The sequence below is a fragment of the Chiloscyllium punctatum genome, chromosome 14 (assembly GCF_047496795.1).
Source record: "Chiloscyllium punctatum isolate Juve2018m chromosome 14, sChiPun1.3, whole genome shotgun sequence".
Taxonomy (NCBI): Eukaryota; Metazoa; Chordata; class Chondrichthyes; order Orectolobiformes; family Hemiscylliidae; genus Chiloscyllium; species Chiloscyllium punctatum.
Window position 1 is genome coordinate 5,652,151 of NC_092752.1, and position 18,804 is coordinate 5,670,954.

The following is an 18,804-nucleotide window of genomic DNA, read 5'->3' on the forward strand; positions in this document are numbered from 1 at the left end:
AAAATTCACTTAAATATTTTACTCAACTACAATACCTTGTGCATCAATTAACATGCGTAATGTTCCAAGTAGTTTGAACTGAACGGGTGGCATCTCTGACTTCAGAAATTTCAGGACTTGCTCTGCAACTCCTGCTGACAGCATCTTAGCTTTATTCGATACTGGGGAAAATAAGGAATTCATGTAAATGATTTTCATATGTTACCTGGTCAGAACAGAAAATAGGTATTAACAGTGGAAAATAAAGAAAGGACTCGACCGCAGTAATATATTTCAACTCTGGTTACACAGCTGTCGTGATACTTTCACCATATGTGATTTTATTTTAAATCAGAAATGTGCACCAATGCATTACTTTAAAGCAGTGGGCCTATATGACTTTATTGAATTGAGTGCCTCAATTCACTTTGAACACTTCTCTCCTCCTATGCATAACATTCCCACCCCTAAAAATTCCTGTCCAATTAGTGATGGATTAACAAAACTGTCTTCATCAACCCAAAAGCTTGATTTTTAGCAGGATATTCTTTCCAGAGCTAGTTGAATCATACAATTCATTGAGAGATTTTGGGTCTGAGCTAGAGAGACAAATTTATTGATTTTGACAACAGAGGTTACAAGTAAACAATACACACTCATTTATCTGGATGAGAAAAGGTCCACTGGGAACATACTAAGAAAAGTTAACATGACAATTTGCAGAATTGAGTCTCAACAAAGTGCCAAAATCCTCATTTCAAGTCATTCCTCTAATGCAATACTGCAAGATTTTGATACACTGCCTTTAACATGCAAAAAGCAGAGTTTACTGAAATTGTAATAGTTTAATCAACTGTTAGACTTATTGTACACCCACAAATCCAGAGAGCTCATCTTATGTCTGACAACCTAGACTACTTGAGTTTTAGATTTAGTTCGAGATATCACCTGTTTAGGTTTTGCAACCAGTAAAAGAATTTAATGCAATTAAGTACACTGAAAATGCAAAACTGAGTGTTAAGGGGGCCAAACGTAGCATTATTAGAATTATCTTTTTCCTTCAAGGAAGCAATTACATTGGTCCAGTTTCATTGTTCATTGATTCACCAAGTCCAGTTCACATTAAAAGTTCAAGATCCAGATATTTTCATTAGCCTTGAAGAGAAGTGGAGCAATGGTAAAGATGAAGCAGAATCATCTTCGATCAAAATCACATCACATTTGGATTCAACATCCCTTTACACAGATTGTGCTTGCATGAAATTTTTTACTGCTTCCAAAACCTAAATAGATAATACCAAGAATTAATTGGATGGCACTGCTGCCTCAGGACCCAGGTTCAATTCCAGACTTGGTGACTGCCTCTGTGAGCTTCCTCCAGTTACTGCCCACAGTGAATGGGTTGTGCTAAATTGTCCTGGAGTGTCCAGGGACAAGCTGGCTAGGTGAATTAGCCATGGGAAATGTGGGTTTATGGGAATAGTATAAGGTGGGGGTCTGGATCTGGACGGGATGCTCTGAGGGTTGTTGCAAACTCAATGGGCCGAATGGCCTCTGTCCATGTGGTAGGGATTCTATAATAACTTTGAAACTCAGGTTGTCAGATATATGGTAAGCTATCTGGATTGGTGGGGGTGCAATACGTTGACTGTTGATTAAATTGACTCTGCTTTTGGATATTAAAGACTATATATTGAGATTTTGTTTGGTTGAGTTCCAAACAAAAAAATGAAATCTGATTAAATCAAGCGGTTACTTATTTGTTGCACAGTTATCTTTTAAAATAAAAATCAAATCTATATAACAAACTTGCCTTGATTTCAGTTTCCTACATCTGTGTGTGAATCTATTTTTAACAAGCAGGTAACAATTCCAAAGTGAATTCTATTATTATAGTAGTTCATTCCCACCCCAAAAAGAATAGATGAAGTCCTTCTTGTTCCCCTACTCAATTTGTAAATAAAGTTGTTTAATTTCTTCATTATGGGAACAACTGTCAACTGATACCAGTAGCTAGGTAAGGTGGGCAATATTAGCAAGCGTTTGCCAAGAAGAATTTATGCAGAGTTATGACTTGCATTCTGAGGATGTCAACAAAGCAAGTGGTGAGTTATAGGAAGGCACAGGCTTGGAAGGAGGAGTGGTAAAAACAAGCAGAATATAGAGTTGAAAAGATTTGGAGGAGATACACTAACAAGGGCACAGGAGGCGAACCTTTTGCTTGGAAACATAATTCCATGAGATATTCACATTAAGTACAGCTAAAATTTTGTACTGCAGTAAATGGAAGTCAGAAGCAGTGGTTTGTAATGAAGATTGTTTCAAGTTTCTCAGAATAATACTGAACCATTACATGGATTTGGTCATTACAACAGTGCTACCTATTTCGTACAGAATCACAGATTTATTAATAATGCAAGATGTCATTCAGCCATCATATTTTCAATTCCTTCAAGAATAAGTGATAACAGGTTGATTACTACCGAAAAGACAATTAGAGCAGTTGGGTTCATTAGAGAAAATTTGAGCTCACTTCAGTAAAGTTATTATAAAACTGGAGGACAGTCAAGATTAATCTTGTTTAAAACAAGAAAAAAAATCACAGAAGTATTAAAGTACAGCATGTTCTTTCCTTGCACCATAATCACATAATTAAGTTACACTGATTGAACAAAGTGAACCCAAGCCTCAATAGCTTAATGACCTTAAACCAAGCACTCCCTTACTCAGTCTACCCTTGAAGAAATAGAAAAACGCAGAATGTACCTATCAGAAGAAATAGGAAGCATGTAAAATCACAGTAAGACCTCTTGCATATACTGGATATTGTTAAAAATCTGTACTATGTCACCTTATAACAAGATATGAAGTGGGACCTTTTTTTTGAGAGGAGAGCAGACATGGCTATACTCATGGGGATGACCAGATATATTCAAGCTCAAACTATAAGATAGATATAGTTGCAAGTATTTTGTTTCTATAGAAGGAAAAAAGAGAATGAATCTCTCAGTTCAAACTTAACAAAAAATTGTTTTCAATTTACATCAATTTTAAAATAATTCTCTAGAAGGGGTGCTTGTTGCATTACCCAATAAACAAAGCAAACATTTTTATGCATTTTTCTGTTTAGACTTCAACAATAAGAAAAGCTTACCAGGAATTGCCAGATTTCGAAGAGCACTAAGTGCAGCATGTTGTACTGTCACATTCCCCTCTTCTACATGCCTATCCAGTAAGTCTAAAAGCTTCTGCACAATTCCAATTTCAACCATGTGGATACAATTTCCATCTGAGAATAAAAATATCACCTGCATTAAAGACGCACTGGACCAGCTTCAAGGCCAGATGGTTCACAAGGCTAAAAATGTGTTACGAATAGGATACACAAAGCAATTGAATTTTTTGCAATGGTGAAGTACAAGCCATATTTTCCACTAACTACTGCATGTGACACCATTAATGTGTGGTTGCAGGCCGATGACAGCACCTACTTTCAAACCTGAAAAATGACACCGATCATTCTAGAGGGAATAAAGGAAACAACTTCTTAAAAAGGCAATTAATTGACGAGATCAGTGCTGCTTACATTGGTTTTCAATTTTTTGTTGTCGCTTTGAGACCCCCCACATCACAGACTTTTGGGACTACTAATTAGCATTATAATGGCTTGCTTCAGGGCATTATTAAAATACATTCTTGAATGGCATATTCTTAGAGCAAGAATTAATCAAAAGGCTCAGAAAATTGTTTTGCTTTGTATTTTTTGCAGGCAGAAAGTAATAATCAATGATCTCCGTTGAAGCAATTTCCTGTTCCTGGTAATAAACACTGTTGGATACTTTAATTTTGTTACAGCCAGCTGAAAAATGAATACAGTTGAACAATGGAAATTGAGAAAGCCAGTGTCAAATTTTATGCAGTCAATTAGAATATACTTGGATAACTATGAAGTCACAATGTTGAGTGATATGCTTTTGAGGGAATTTTGTCCCTTAATCCAGAGAAGCATTGAGGTAGGTTAATTTAAAAAAAAATCTCCATTTGTATAGTACTAATAACATGGAAAACATCCCAGGTGCTCCACAGAGGAAGAAATACACTAATAAACACATTCAATCTATAGTTATATGGCAATCTTACATGATTGTAAGCTCTATTGGAAAGAAACGCAGAAGAAGGGCTGTAGCACATTGTGGCTGCATTATTAACTCTGAAGATAATGCATTATTAGGACCACAGATAGATGTTCAAACAAAATTAGAACAAGTTGCAAAGAGATGAAAGGGAGATCTGAATCCATGGACAACAATTCTGATTTAAGACATTGCGAGACAAAGTTAATGTGGGGACTATTAAGGACAGAGAGCTAGATTAGTGGAAACAAACACAGAAATTGCTGGAAAAGCTCAGCATGTCTGACAGCATCTGTGGAGGGAAGTCAGTTAATGTTTCGGGTCGAGTGACCCTTCTCTGATTTCTCTCCACATATACTGACAGACCTCATGAGCTTTTCCAGCAATTTCTGAAATAGTTTCTGATTTACAGCATCCGCAGTTCTTTCTGCTTTTATCTAGGTTAGAGAAATTTACTGTAGGTCAAGACAAAGAATTGCAGCATTTTCTCAACTAACAATATATGTTAAGTATGTGCAAGGCCTGTATGAAGTGGTCATACACAGTCAAACAAAAAACAAGGATAGCAAACATGTACCCCACAAAGGTTTGTATCTTGCTGAGCAATTAAGAGCATCATTGATTCACCTTGTAAATAAAGTACTGCGATGCTAGAAATCAAATACATAAAAAATGCTGGAAAGGCTCAGCAGGTCTGGCAGCATTTGTGGAGAGTGAAAAGTTAATACTTTTGAGTCCAGTATGACCCTCCCTTAGAACACCTTTGTTGTCTGTATAACATTATCCATTAGTGGAAATGAGTTTTAACTATCAATCAGTGACTTAATGAACTCTCAAAATTGAATTTAATCTGAAGAATCAGATTGTTTTTCAACCCAAAGCAAGCTCTTCATACCACCAGGGTTTAACAAATATCTGTTAAATCTGCATTTAATTTTAACAGTAGCTACCATGTTATGAACATGAATGTCTAATCTTATTAGTGGCAACTCTCGAAAGTTCTGGTTCATTTAGCATTGTAGGGTAGAGGTCTAATGATAACAAGGCAATAGTTGGCCTCATCATTGTCCACTCGGAATTGACGTGGTCTATACTGTTATGCAGCAGGTCAATGTTTGTAGACAGCATGACAAGCAGACAACAATATAAAATCAGTCTCTGATCGTGGCGAGCAATACCAAATCATCTTTTTCTTCCACTAGCAGGAGATATTTTGTCTTTTATTTACTACAGTACAGATCAGAAGCAGTTATAAGATCAAGGATGGGAATGCAAAATGAAGATAATTTGATGCCCTTAAATGAATAGACAAATCAATTCATCTTCATTAATCTATTGTTCTAAATGTTTAAGATCAGCTTCCATCGGTCTGCTCACCATGAAGTTCAGAGTATGTCTGTGTCTTCAGTGAAGCAGCTGCTATTCTAATTTCATAATGAGAATTAACCATTACGCAGAAGAGGACTGATCCACACAAAAGACAAATTACTTATTTTTTAATTGACGATCTAATGCAGAATTTTGTTTCTCATTTGGTACATTCAAAGACCTTATGCATCAAATGCTATACATCTTAGCTAATTTTAATAAACAATCTTCAACTAAATTTATTTTGTACTTTCAATTTTGGTTTAAAATGATGCTGGATTTGTGACAAAGAAACAACTATTATGGCCAGGCTTGTTTTGGGCTCCAACGAGCCTCTGCTGAAAAATGTGTTGCTGGAAAAGCGCAGGTCAGGCAGCATTCAAGGAGCAGGAGAATCGACGTTTCGGCCATAAGCCCTTCTGTTGTTTTTCCAGCAACACATTTTTTTCAACTCTGATCTGCAGTCCTCACTTTTTCCAACGGGCGTCTACCTACTTTACTTCATCTGACCTTTTAAACATCGTTTTCTAGTCTTTTTTTTTCCTTTCAATTATAATGTCAATTTCTTAGATTTATTGATGACAATTTTACATTGATGACCTCAGTTTGTATTCAAAAGCAGAAACATCTCTACATAATGAAAAAACAAAAAAGGTGATTACCACTAGATCTACCTCCCCCTTTCCCAGAAAAAGAAAATTTGTTCAAATCTTTTCTGATAGCTGTAATCTTTCAATTCTCTGGGTACAATGAACAAATAAATATGGTTAAGATATTCTACATGTAGTGATGGATGCAATACCCTTTTTCTAAATAGGGTTGACTGCAAGGTTGTTAAAAAGTCACAACCTATCAAAATAAAACGGCTGAAGCTAATAACTGCTGACAGCCACAATAGGGGAAATCACGAATACTTTTGACTCTATTTAGGTAATTTGTATAACTGCACAGTTTTAAAAGGGGGTCAAAGTTTGGGAGAAGATTTGTAGCTCGGGTGCTCGTTGTTGCGGTTCTGTTCGCCGAGCTGGGAATTTGTCTTGCAAACGTTTCGTCCCCTGTCTAGGTGACATCCTCAGTGCTTGGGAGCCTCCTGTGAAGCGCTTCAGTGCTGTTTCCTCCGGCATTTATAGTGGCCTGTCTCTGCCGCTTCAGATTGTCAGTTCGAGCTGTCCGCGGCAATAGCTGGTATATTGGGTCCAGGGGATTTAAAAGGGGATGATGCATTTTAGATAACTCAATTAATACAAATCATTCAACTGTTAAGATTTAGATTTAGATTTAGATTTAGATTTAGATTACTTACAGTGTGGAAACAGGCCCTTCGGCCCAACAAGTCCACACCGCCCCGCCGAAGCGTACCCACCCAGACCCCTACATCTACATCTACCCCTTACCTAACACTATGGGCAATTTAGCATGGCCAATTCACCTGACCTGCACATCTTTGGACTGTGGGAGGAAACCGGAGCACCCGGAGGAAACCCACGCAGACACGGGGAGAACGTGCAAACTCCGCACAGTCAGTCGCCTGAGGCGGGAATTGAACCCGGGTCTCCGGCGCTGTGAGGCAGCAGTGCTGATCACTGTGCCACCGTGCCGCCCACTACAGGTAGGATGATGGAGCATGATAGACTATGGGAGCAGTTTTAAACAATCTCCACCGGTCATTAAATCACTGACTAACCAGGTACTCAGCACAATATCAATAGACAGCTGTTCTGTATGGTAAGAGTAGAGATTTTACTCAGATATCTTTCTGATAATGCATCAACAATAGTGTTAGTGTGACTCAGTGGCAGTATTTTCACCTCAGAACCATAGATTTACATCCATACTCCAAGATTTCAGAACATAATCTAGACTGAATGCTAAAGATTCCATGGTGCTTTCAAAAAGCAAAACTGTCCTGCCAGTGTTTATCCTTCAATTAACATTATTAAATTAAAACAAATCCATTGGTTATTTATCTCAATGCTGTTCATGGGAAAATTCTGAACACAAATTAGACATGCATTTGCCTGCACATCAAAAATAACTCATTAGCTGTAAAATGCTTTGGGATTCAAAGAACATAAAAGGAGTTATAGAAAGGCAACTTTTTCCCCCCTTTAAGTAGAGAGGAAGGAAAAGAAAGGTGAACACTGAAGTTTATTTAAGAAGTTGAGAACAGAAAGTTGGAAAACAATTTTTTAAAAAGTAGGAAGCTCACCATTTCGTGCAAAGTTTGCAATTGCCAGTGCTCCAGCAAGTTGTAGCTGATGGTTATTTGAAGGAAGCCATGAAAGCACCTTTTGAAAGACACTGCCTTTACCCGCATCAAACAGTTTCTGCATAGATTCATCTGCATGACATGAAAGACCTCTACATTAGAGAAAGTAACTTTCAATAGCTGTTATAATTCTGGAATAATATTAGCCTAGTAAGGTTTCAAATTATTTTTTACCACTTTCCTTCCCCCATCAATTAAAGTGGGGAATGGAGGCTATTTATTTTTGAACATCACGGTGAACTGCATCTTACCTTTATTTACCCACTTTCATTCCACATCCCTTAATGTCCTTACTTATTAAAAACTTCTCAATCTCAGCCTTGCAATTTTCAGTTGACCTAGTCTCAATAGTATTTTGAGGGAGATTTTTAAGAACTTTTGATATACAAAGGAGCTTCCTGATAACTCCCAACAAGTAGAGATTACTAGAAATGATTGAAAGTATTATCATTCAGCTATTCTTACTTTATATTTTAAAAGCATCTGTGCATTTATAAATTTCAAAACATAGTTTGCAGCTAGACAAAATAAAAAGGTATAGGTATTAAGGTGCCACAGCTTTACCAGACCATAGACTGCTCTCTCAGAGTGGAGATTGGTGGTGCTTTAACCTGACTATCACAATGCCTCAGGTGAGAGAAGTTGAAGAGGAGAATCCCTCACGATAATTGCAGCTAATGCGAAGTTAAAAATCACAACACCAGGTTATAGTCCAACAGGTTTAACTGGAAGCACTAGCTTTCAGAGCACTGCTCCTTCATCATACAACCACCCGATGAAGAAGCAGCACTGCAAAAGCTGTTGGACTATAACCTGGTGTGTGATTTTTAACTTTGTACACCCCAGTCCAACACCAGCATCTTCAAATCTGCTAATACAGGAATTGAACCCATACTGTTGGGGTATTACAAACCAGCGGTTCAGCCAACTAACCCTTTTTATGTAGAGTATTGTGGGAATCATGGATAGCAAGTTATATTCACTCACTGTGCATTGAAGAGCCACAGGCCAGTTTTGCACAGTTGTGGGGAGAAGTTATGGACAAAGGGCAGAGGATTTAAACAGAGAACGGTACAGCATTAGAACAGGCCCTTCAGCCCACCATGTCTGTGCTGACCATGGTGTTATTCTAAACTAATCCCACCTGCCTGCACATGGTCCATACCCCTCTATTCTCTGCCTGCTTGTGCATTGACTAAATGCTTATCAAACATTGCTATTGTCGCTGCTTCTACCACCTGCCTGAAAGCACATTCCAGGCACCTACCACTGTAAAAATTGCATTCCTCATATATATTCTTTAAAATTTGCTCCACCTCCCCCTTTCATTAAGCCCATGCTTAACCCCAGGGAAGAGACTCTGACTATCCACTCCATCTGTGCCCCTTAATTTTGTATACTTTGATTAGGTCACTCCTCAGGCTCCAACACTAGCAAAAACAATCCAAGTTTATTCAACCACTCCTTACAGCTAATACACTAATCCTGGCAACATCCTTGTAAACCTCTTCTGTACTTTCTAGAAAGCATCCACATCCATTCCACAGTGTGACAACCAGAACTGTGCAGTACTACAAATTTAGCCTGACTAAAGTCTTATACAGTTATAATACGACTTGCCAATGTTTTACTGCCTAGCTTCCCCAGTTCAAAGTCTTATCCAACAGGTTTGGCTGCTTGGTAGACAAGGCTGAAACAGAGATGCAACATTTTATGGTAGCCACAATTATTCCCCATCATTCCATTCTCCCATTAGGCACACCAATTTTTCATTTGTTGATTAAAAAATTACATTTTGACTCTTGCATCCCACTCCCACAATTTAGTTCCAGAGTAGATGATGAAACAATAAACCCAACACCTGGGTAGAGGTTGCTCAGCTATTATTCCACTGATTGAGCCTATTAGCTTGGTATGTATATTCATTAAAATTCTGGATTAGTGGTGCTGGAAGAGCACAGCAGTTCATGCAGCATCCAAGTAGCTTCGAAAATTGATGTTTCGGGCAAAAGCCCTTCAGCCCTTATTCATTAAAATGTTGACCTGAATTTCAGCTATTGCAAAAAGTTTAAATTGAACTATACAAATGACCATTCAGGTCATGACTTGCTCATTTTGTTTTTTTTTTTAAAAAACAGTCATACTCAAATAGTCTGCTGAATGGAAATGAAGAACCTTATCTAGGTACAAATGCCTGAAGCACTGTGCAGCAATTAGATTAATTCTGCATTGTATCAAATTATAGACTGAGAAAATATGCATTTTTCCCCCTTATCCTTTCATGGAAAAGTGGGCTTCACTGGCAAAGTCAGCATTTATTGCCTATCTCCAATTGTTTGAGTCAAAAGACTTTTGAGAATCAACTACATTGTGGAGGGGTTTGGAGCAACATATAGAAAGGATCAGGTGAAGATGGCAGATTTCCTTTCTCCAAAAAGGACGTTAGTGAATCAGATGGCTTTTTAATGACAATTGGCAATGATTTCATGGTTACCATTAAATTAGCTTTTAATTCTACATTTCTTAAATTTTGCCATCTACCATAAAGATTTCAAACCCAAGAGCATTAGCCAGGGGCTCTGGATTACTCATCTAGTGCCTCTAGAACAGTGTTACTGTGCAGCATTCTATTTTTTTTCAGGGGGGGGAAAGAAAGAGTGATAAGTGGAGAGTGGAGGCATTTCTTTCTGAATATAGGATTCATTTTATTAGCAAATGATCAGCATTTTTATTATTCACTCATATCACAATCTTTTTAATGCGATTACTGGTGCAAAACATTGCACCATGCAAACAGCCCCAGGATTCTCTTGATTAATTTCCAAATAAGTATCTTCTAGACAAGCAATATAATTTAGTGTGTTCTTTAGTTTACGAGTGGAATTATCTTCCGCTCTGCCCCTTGCAATCCACCCCTCAACAAAAGAAACACTGAAATCCAGATTACTTAACAGAAGTAAGCTTACTAGGTATTGATAAATTGCATTAAAAAACTGAACACAAACTCACCACCCAGAAGCAGAAGCACCATAAGATCAGAAGCTGTTTTAAGCTCAGATATATCATCTTCTTTATTACTGTCCACAGTCTCTTGGACAAGCTCCAGCAGACAGTCTACTAATCCTGCATCAACCAATTGTAGTTTGATGACATCTGAACCCAAAAGCAGAGAAACATGTTAGCTTATAGGTCTGGACAGCAGTGATTTCAAATCTCATCTGCTATTTTCTAAATTCTTTTCAGGGTTGGGCCAGAAAGTGATCTTCAGCTTAAAAAGGTTCACATTGTGGCCTGCGTCTAAACAGAATGGAATACTGCTTACTGTTGGGTTAAAAATAAAGCTTTATTTCAATATGCTAATGATCGACCTTTAGAGTTCTTTCACAGCATCAAGAGAGAGTCCTAGTGACAATGGAAACAATGATATCCCACTGGCAATGTCAGCATTTACTGCCCATCCCCAATTGCTTGATTTAAAGGGCAGTTGAATCAACCACATTTTCTCTGGGTTTGGAGTAACATAGGCAGGATCAGAAATGGCTACCATGAATCTGTGCACCTTGATGATTCAGGTTTTTAAAATCCACTTACTGGGGCAATACCACCCACTGCCAGCACAGCCTTAACAAGAGATAGGAGGCCTTATTGAAAATTCTCAGAAGAATCCCTAAGAGTTTCAGCACCTGCAAAAGAGGAAAATGAATAGCTGAATTTCTTTGACAGAGGCTTAAGAAAGGGAAAGGAGGGCATTAGAACATTAAAGTTGAAATAAGATAGGAGAACTTTATTTCAATAAAAATAGCTATTACTGAAACTGGTGGATCACTGAAAAGCGCTTCCATTTCACTATATACATTTTTGGGTGCATGTTTTACGTCCAAGAATGGAAAAGGATTACAAAAGTTTCATGTAGTTGATATAGTATCTGCTGGCTTTAGGATCTGCAGTGTCTATATCATGTACCAAAATGTCAGTGAAAAGGAATAAATTCTTTCATGATCTTCACTCTGCTTTCAACAACAGCAATTTAACTGAAAATGAAGTTCCAGCTATGCCTGCTTGCACATTTCAACTCTAATCCTTCACTTGCCTCCATTTTCATTCAAAACACTCGTCAAACAAATCTCTTCAGCTATTTATTTTCTACTTTCATCTAGGTGATTTGACATGGAATATTTTCACTTAATTGATAAAACTTATAGCAAGTTTTGCAATATTTCATTTATAACAGTGTAATTTCTAAAGATATGCAGAAGGTGCTTTTTTTCCCAAAAATTGCTCAAGTATTTCTTGCCAATAGAATAGCTTTCGATGTTAGATAACGTACCAGAGTTGACTTTCCCTTTTCCAAAATGGAATCAAATTTATTGCAATTGCAGTGGTCCCAGTGAGAACTATTTCACAGATCACAACAGAACGATAGGAAGCAGGTAATTTTAATCCAATTTAATCAGAGTAATACTCTAGTTCCCCTCTTTCCTTACCACGTCTGATCAAGATGCAATATTCTACTTTGAAATATAAATTGTGGTATCAGTGTTAAATCGCTTTTGCCAGGTTTTAAAAATCGACTCTTAATTTCAAACAATCCTTTGCAATTCAATTAACTAAGATGACATCTTCAACATCTCCCATACATGCTGAAAAGCCCAAACCATTCCAGTTGCTTCTTTCTAATGTAGGCCTTTGCTAACAATCAGCTTTGCGATGACTCAGTGCTCCCTCTAGCCCTTAAGCGTCTTTGTCTATTGACAATCAAATGTGATGCAGTTTAATGGATGGCCTAATTTCTACAACTGCCAGATTTTGGCTTGGCACACAAGTTTAGGCAGGGCTTCTTGTTCTCTACTCCCTCTAGCTATTACTGGGGAATACATTATTCAGGAAAAGTGATTTGTTCTCATCACCTGTTTTAAGTCTCCCTACATCCTTTGTGGTTATAACCTCTGTCTCAAGGTTTTAAGCTTGAGCCCTAATCCAGGACTTGACACTGCATTTTATGAAGGGTTGCTCTTCAGATTTGACAAGGCAACGATTTTGCTAGATGTTGTCATTCAACAAGGGGCATCCTGACCAATCTTGCAATCTTCACCACCAAAACATATCTTGATCATTTAACTCCTCACTCTTACAGTGCATTCCTGTGTCTAAAACAGTTACAAAATAAACTCACCCCCCAATAATTGTATATGGACTGGTTATTCATTACGAGAGGCAATACATACGGATGAAGAGAATTGACCACATGTAAGCAGTGATAGCTTTCTTTTCTAAAAAAGGCTTTGTGGGGTTAGGTTTGTATGTATAAAAATTTGCTAAGCCATGTTTTATCTTAAACAAAATTGGAAAAAGTCCTCTATCCTCTAATTTTCATTAGCAAAGACAGCAAGTCCTATGTTCTCAAAAGTCAGATCAGCTTATTTCTACAGAAAGACTTTGCATCCGTTTCCTCAAAAAAAAACCTATCAGTCTACAACTCTGATGAACTACAGATCTGCAAACAATCCAAAAATCAACAAATTAGGATGGGCAGCTACCAAGGACACTTTTTGATATTGACTCTGAAGAGCTGCTTTTGTTCAGTCAGTGACCTGGATATGATTGCACATTAAATCCTCCTTTAAAATCTTAAGTGAAGTAGACAGCAAATCTGTTAACTGTACCACCGATTTAACAGAGACTTTCATAAAGCTGCTCATTCAAACAAAATTGAAAAGTAATTTTTTCTTTTATTTTAGATTTGCATTAGCAAATTAATTAGCCACAAGGTTTACCACATTTATAACACAGCTTAAACATTATGAATTATATGATTTCAGGCACATTTTACACAGCAAATCTCAGAGTGATCACGCAAGTCACGAATAAGTATTTTTGCAGGCACAGTTGACTGCATTTGTCATTTACTGTGCAATTTGCTGTAAATTGGAGTAATGGAACACAGTAAGTGAAAACTTCAGCATATACGTTCATTGGAAAGGGTGTAGCATGGAAACAGACCCTTCGGTCTAACCAGAAGAAAGGAAGGACTAAAGATGCTGGAGATCAGACTCTGTGGTGCTGGAAAAGCACAGCCGGTCAGGTAGCATCCAAGGAGCAGGAGTGTCAACAATTCCAGCATAAACTCTTTTCGGTCTAACCAGTCCATGTTGACCAAACTAAACTAGTCCAACCTGCCTGTGCTTGGCCCATATCCCTCCATGCATTTCTTATTCATGTGCTTATCCAAATCAGTTTTAAAATGTTGTAAATGTACCCACATCCAACACTTCCTCTGGAAGCTCTTTCCACAGACCAAATACATAAAATATTGCCCCTCATGTCTTTTTAAAATCTTTCTCCTCGCATCTTAAAAATATGCCCCCTACTCTTGAAATCTCCCACCTAGAAGGACATCCGCCACTCACCTTATCTATAACCTTTCATGATTTAATAAATCTCCATAGAGGTCACCCCTCAACCTCCTGTGCTGCAGTGAAACATAGTCCCAGCCTATCTGGCCTCTACTTAACTCAAACCCTCCATTCTCAGCAACATCCTGGTAAATCTAGCTTAATAGTATCTGTCCTAGAACAGGGCGAACAGAACTGCAGAAAGTACTCCAGAAGAAGCCTCACCCAAGTCCTGTACAACCTCAACATGACATCCCATCTTGTACACTCATAGGTCGGAACAATGAAGGCAAGCATGCTAAACGCCTTAATTCACCCTGCTTACTGTGTGGCGTTTGCACATTCTCCCTGCGTCAGCGTGGATTTCATGTGGGTGCTCTGGTTTCCTCCCACAATCCAAAGATGTGCAAGTCAGGTGAATTGGCCATGCTAAATTGCACAGTGTTAGGTGCATTAGTCCGGGGTAAATATAGGGTAGGGGAATGGGTCTAGGTGGGTTATGCTTCGGAGGGTTTGTTTCCATATTGTAGGGAGTTTAATCTAAAACATGTGATGCAAACTTCAAAAGAATTATGTACCTGAACCCCTAGGTTTCTGTTCTACAACAATACCCAAGGTCCTATTTTTTATTTTACAAGTCCTGCCCTTACTTGTTTTACCAATATACAATACTTCACAATAATCCAAATTAATCTCCATCTGCCACTCCACAGACCACTGACGCAATTGATTATAATCGCTCTGTAATCTCAGATAACCTTCTTCACTGTCCACTATACCATCAATTTTGGTGTCATCCACAAACTTACTAACCATGCTTTTTATATTTTCATCTAAATAATTTATGTAAAATGGTAAACAGAAGCTGACCCAGCACTACCCCGTACGGAACATCGCTGGTAAACAGGTCTCCAATCTGAAAAACAATCCACATCTATCACACTGTCTCCTGCCAGTCAGTCAATTTTGTATTTAATTGGCAAGTTCACCCTGAATTCCATGTGATCTGACATTACTAATATTAGTCTAACATGCAGAACTTTGTCAAAGGCTTTACTAAAAGTCTGAGTAAACAACATCACCATGCTGCCCTAAATCAATCTTCTTTGTTACTTACTTTTTATTTACAAGGTTGTTAAAAGAATGTACCCAGAACTAGAAGGTTCGAGTTAGAAAGAGAAGCTGCAAACGGGACTAGTTTACTTTGGGAAACCTGGTCAACATGGATGAGTTGGACCGAAGGATCTGTTTCTGAGTTGCATGACTATTTGTATTGCAAATGTTGCTCTGGCCTTCTTGTAGCTTGCCAAAAACTGCCCTTCGCACTTTGATCTCTTCATGTTTAATCTTCCTTTTATGTTTCAACAAAGAAGAGAAGCAAACTTTGGGAATAGCCACTTTTTGCAATATGGTCAAATACGTCCTGGTCTCAACAAGGACTTCACTAAATTTAGACTGCGATTAGATTAGATTACTTAGTGTGGAAACAGGCCCTTCGGCCCAACAAGTCCACACCGCCCCGCCGAAGCGCAACCACCCATACCCCTACATTTACCCCATACCTAACACTACAGGCAATTTAGCATGGCCAATTCACCTGGCCTGCACATCTTTGGACTGTGGGAGGAAACCAGAGCACCCGGAGGAAACCCACCCAGACACGGGGAGAACATGCAAACTCCACACAGTCAGTCACCTGAAGCGGGAATTGAACCCAGGTCTCTGGTGCTGTGAGGCAGCAGTGCTAACCACTGTGCCATTGTACTGTCTATCATTATTGCTCAGTGGCAACTTCCCATGATGTAAAGCCATTCGGATCATTTGGTTCATTATACCTTTCTGACGCTTCATTCCACTGACCCGCTCTTTTTATTCCAATAGTCCAGCAAATCCAACAGCTCACACATGTCATTCAACAGCATCATCAAAAGAATCCCCACTACTGATATCCCAGTGTGACCAGAGACTAAAATCGGAGACGCATTGTGGGAACAAATGGAGTGAAACATCAAGACCGAATATCCCAAAATCTGTTCGTACTACAAGTCACAAGTCAGGAGTGTGATGGAAAACTCTCCACACTCCTTGAAACTTCAGCTCCTACTACATTCAAGAAGCTCATCATGATGCAGAACAGAATAGCTCATTTGATTGTCCGCCAATTGAACTATTAATTCCTTCCAGCACCAATACCAATGATAGCAGTATGCATTGAAAGATCACTACATAAACTCACCAAATCTTACTCATCAGCACCTACCACTTAGAAAGATCAGGACTGTAGATACATGGGAACACCACTACCTCAAAGTTCCCCAAGCTATACACTATACAGAATCAGAATCACAGCATTGTTCCTTCAATGCTGGTGGATATAAATCCTGAAGAAGTGTATAACTGCAGTGATTCAAGGTGACAAATCAGCACCACCTTCTCAATAGCAGTTTGGATTGGGAAGCAAATACAAACCTTCTCACTAATATTCACATCCCATGGAAGAATTAAAAATCTCATCTCATCACGTTTATGTATGACCCCCACAGATCACATATTTACATTAGTTCCTGATACAATAGCTTGATATTAAAGCTTTCATTGTTTCAAATCATTCCAATGCATAGATCATTGCCTTGAGTTTATAATCCAGTTTAAAACAAGTAGATCAGAATGAATTGCACTGCACAGGCGAGAAGGAACAAGTGAGAGCTGTGAGCAATCCCTCTCAGAGGAGTGCAAACAAAGGCATGCTCAACTGGGCAATGATGCATAGTGTCCAGAGTTGCACACAAGACAGGTATCTACAGATGAGTAGCATGAAATATCTGCACAAATGTCAGTGCTCTAAACGGCGGAGTGCATTAAGTAAAGGTGCTCTGTTACTTAGGGTTTTGGGCACAAAGATCTTCTATTGAGATCTTTAAATCTCTTGGACAGTCATATGGGGTATCAATTAATAGTGGAAGCATGAGCACTGCAGTGACATGCACAAAATATATGACAAATGCCAGTGGTGGTCACCTCCAATAGTCACATGTGCCATGGTGAGACAGTTTTAAAAGATGGAATCATAATAGGAGGCAACCATTAACCATCTTAGCCCTGAATGAGGAATGTTACACACAGGCACACTGTGTCAAAGACTGCCTGAATCAATGCAATAATCTTTGGAGGAGCCCCAAATGGCACCTCTATCAGGAGGAAGGTAACTGCAAGGCACATTTAAACCTTGCATCAAACAAGCAACAAAGTTGTCTCTAACTTATCGTCATAGCCAGGAAGCACCCCTCAAGGGTGGCTGAAAGCACAGGCCACCACTTTTGGTAGCTGCACTTATGGTTCACTCAGGTGATAACCTGTGTTGAGGAGAAAAGAGACAGTACTTTAGACATGAGATTGGTTGCAACCAAATGTTTGTATTTTTTTTAAAAACGTCAAGGTAGAACAGGCAAGAAAATGGGGAGCAAGGCTGAGGTCTGTGTTGAGGTCAAGTGTGGTTGTGGAGATTAATATTGCAAGGTAGTCAACAATATTAGCATCCAGAGTTGTGCTGCTCCTGGAACAACCTGATCACAAGATTTGCATTGGAGAATGCCTTAGATAGCAATAGCCAATGTGTTAGCACTAACAGCACTGCATTAAAACCTCTTCAGTTTATAAAAAGATGGCTGTGAAAAGCATAAAAATTGATGAGAAACATGTGACCAATAAATGATCTCATCAATTTAATACTCACCATGTTCTGCCAGTGGAGCCAAAACTTCAAAAATCATTTCTTTCTTCTCGTGTTCAGTTTGTTTTTTGAAGAGCTTTACAAGTTCATCTGCGATCTTAGTTGATGCGAACTGCTCTTTGCTAGACTCTTGAATTAAAGTTTATTCAACATTAAAAAGGCAATTAAAAAAATGGACACAAAAATATGGCGATTCAGTTGTATTAGTTTTGTAGTGATTATTTTGACCTGCATTAATCACGAAAGACAAATATATCCAAAGACTTGCACATTACATGGTACTGGCTGAATGCTGAACATTTCGGAGGATAATATTTCCAAGTAACTGTGCAAGAGCTACATTACTGGATCACTTCAACTAATTAGCACAACATTTTAAAAAAAACTTCATATTAAAAAAATTAAGGTTCCTTAATAATTTCCTCCAAAATGACAGAAGGAAAACTAAGCAAGCAACAGGAAGGACAGGAATATTGAAAAAGTAAAGATCAAATGCAAATACTTTGCTGCAAGATAGAGGCTTATGGCAAATGCAATCCTTCTGGGTCTCTAGCTTACCTATCTCTGCTAGGTTACCAAATGCAACCAAGCACATTTCTGTCAGTGCTGTATGTTCGGAATGTATTCCCAATAACTGAACCAAAGTCGGAATGACCCCCATATTTATCAACTGGGCCTGCAAAGCATCTGTAAAATAAAACAAAAATCAGCATTAAGTTAATATTTAATTCTCAGTGTCAGATGCACAGAGCTATCTTTTGACAAGATAAACAGAAAAGAAACAAGATTGCACAACACATACTGTCTGAAAGCAATGTAGTGAAAGGAGAGAGATTATGTTGCTTAGAATGATTAAAGAGGTGATGAATCAGAGCAATTAAACCATACTCTATTTGTCAGACAGAATAATATTTGGACAGTTGTAAACTTGTG

At 38.3% G+C, this 18,804-nt stretch overlaps 1 protein-coding gene across 5 annotated transcripts in view; it reads right to left on the minus strand.

The window, feature by feature from the left end:
- The window catches only part of rap1gds1 (RAP1, GTP-GDP dissociation stimulator 1), a 104,560-nt gene that overhangs the window by 22,004 nt on the left and 63,752 nt on the right, over positions 1-18,804 (minus strand). For all 5 annotated transcript variants that reach the window (XM_072583824.1, XM_072583822.1, XM_072583823.1 and 2 more), the window contains 6 exons: positions 18,430-18,558; positions 17,875-18,000; positions 10,759-10,902; positions 7,690-7,821; positions 3,134-3,268; positions 36-161 (listed from right to left, as the gene is read on the minus strand). In XM_072583824.1, coding sequence (XP_072439925.1) covers positions 36-161; positions 3,134-3,268; positions 7,690-7,821; positions 10,759-10,902; positions 17,875-18,000; positions 18,430-18,558 — 792 coding nt within the window. The remainder of the gene's footprint in view (positions 1-35; positions 162-3,133; positions 3,269-7,689; positions 7,822-10,758; positions 10,903-17,874; positions 18,001-18,429; positions 18,559-18,804) is intronic.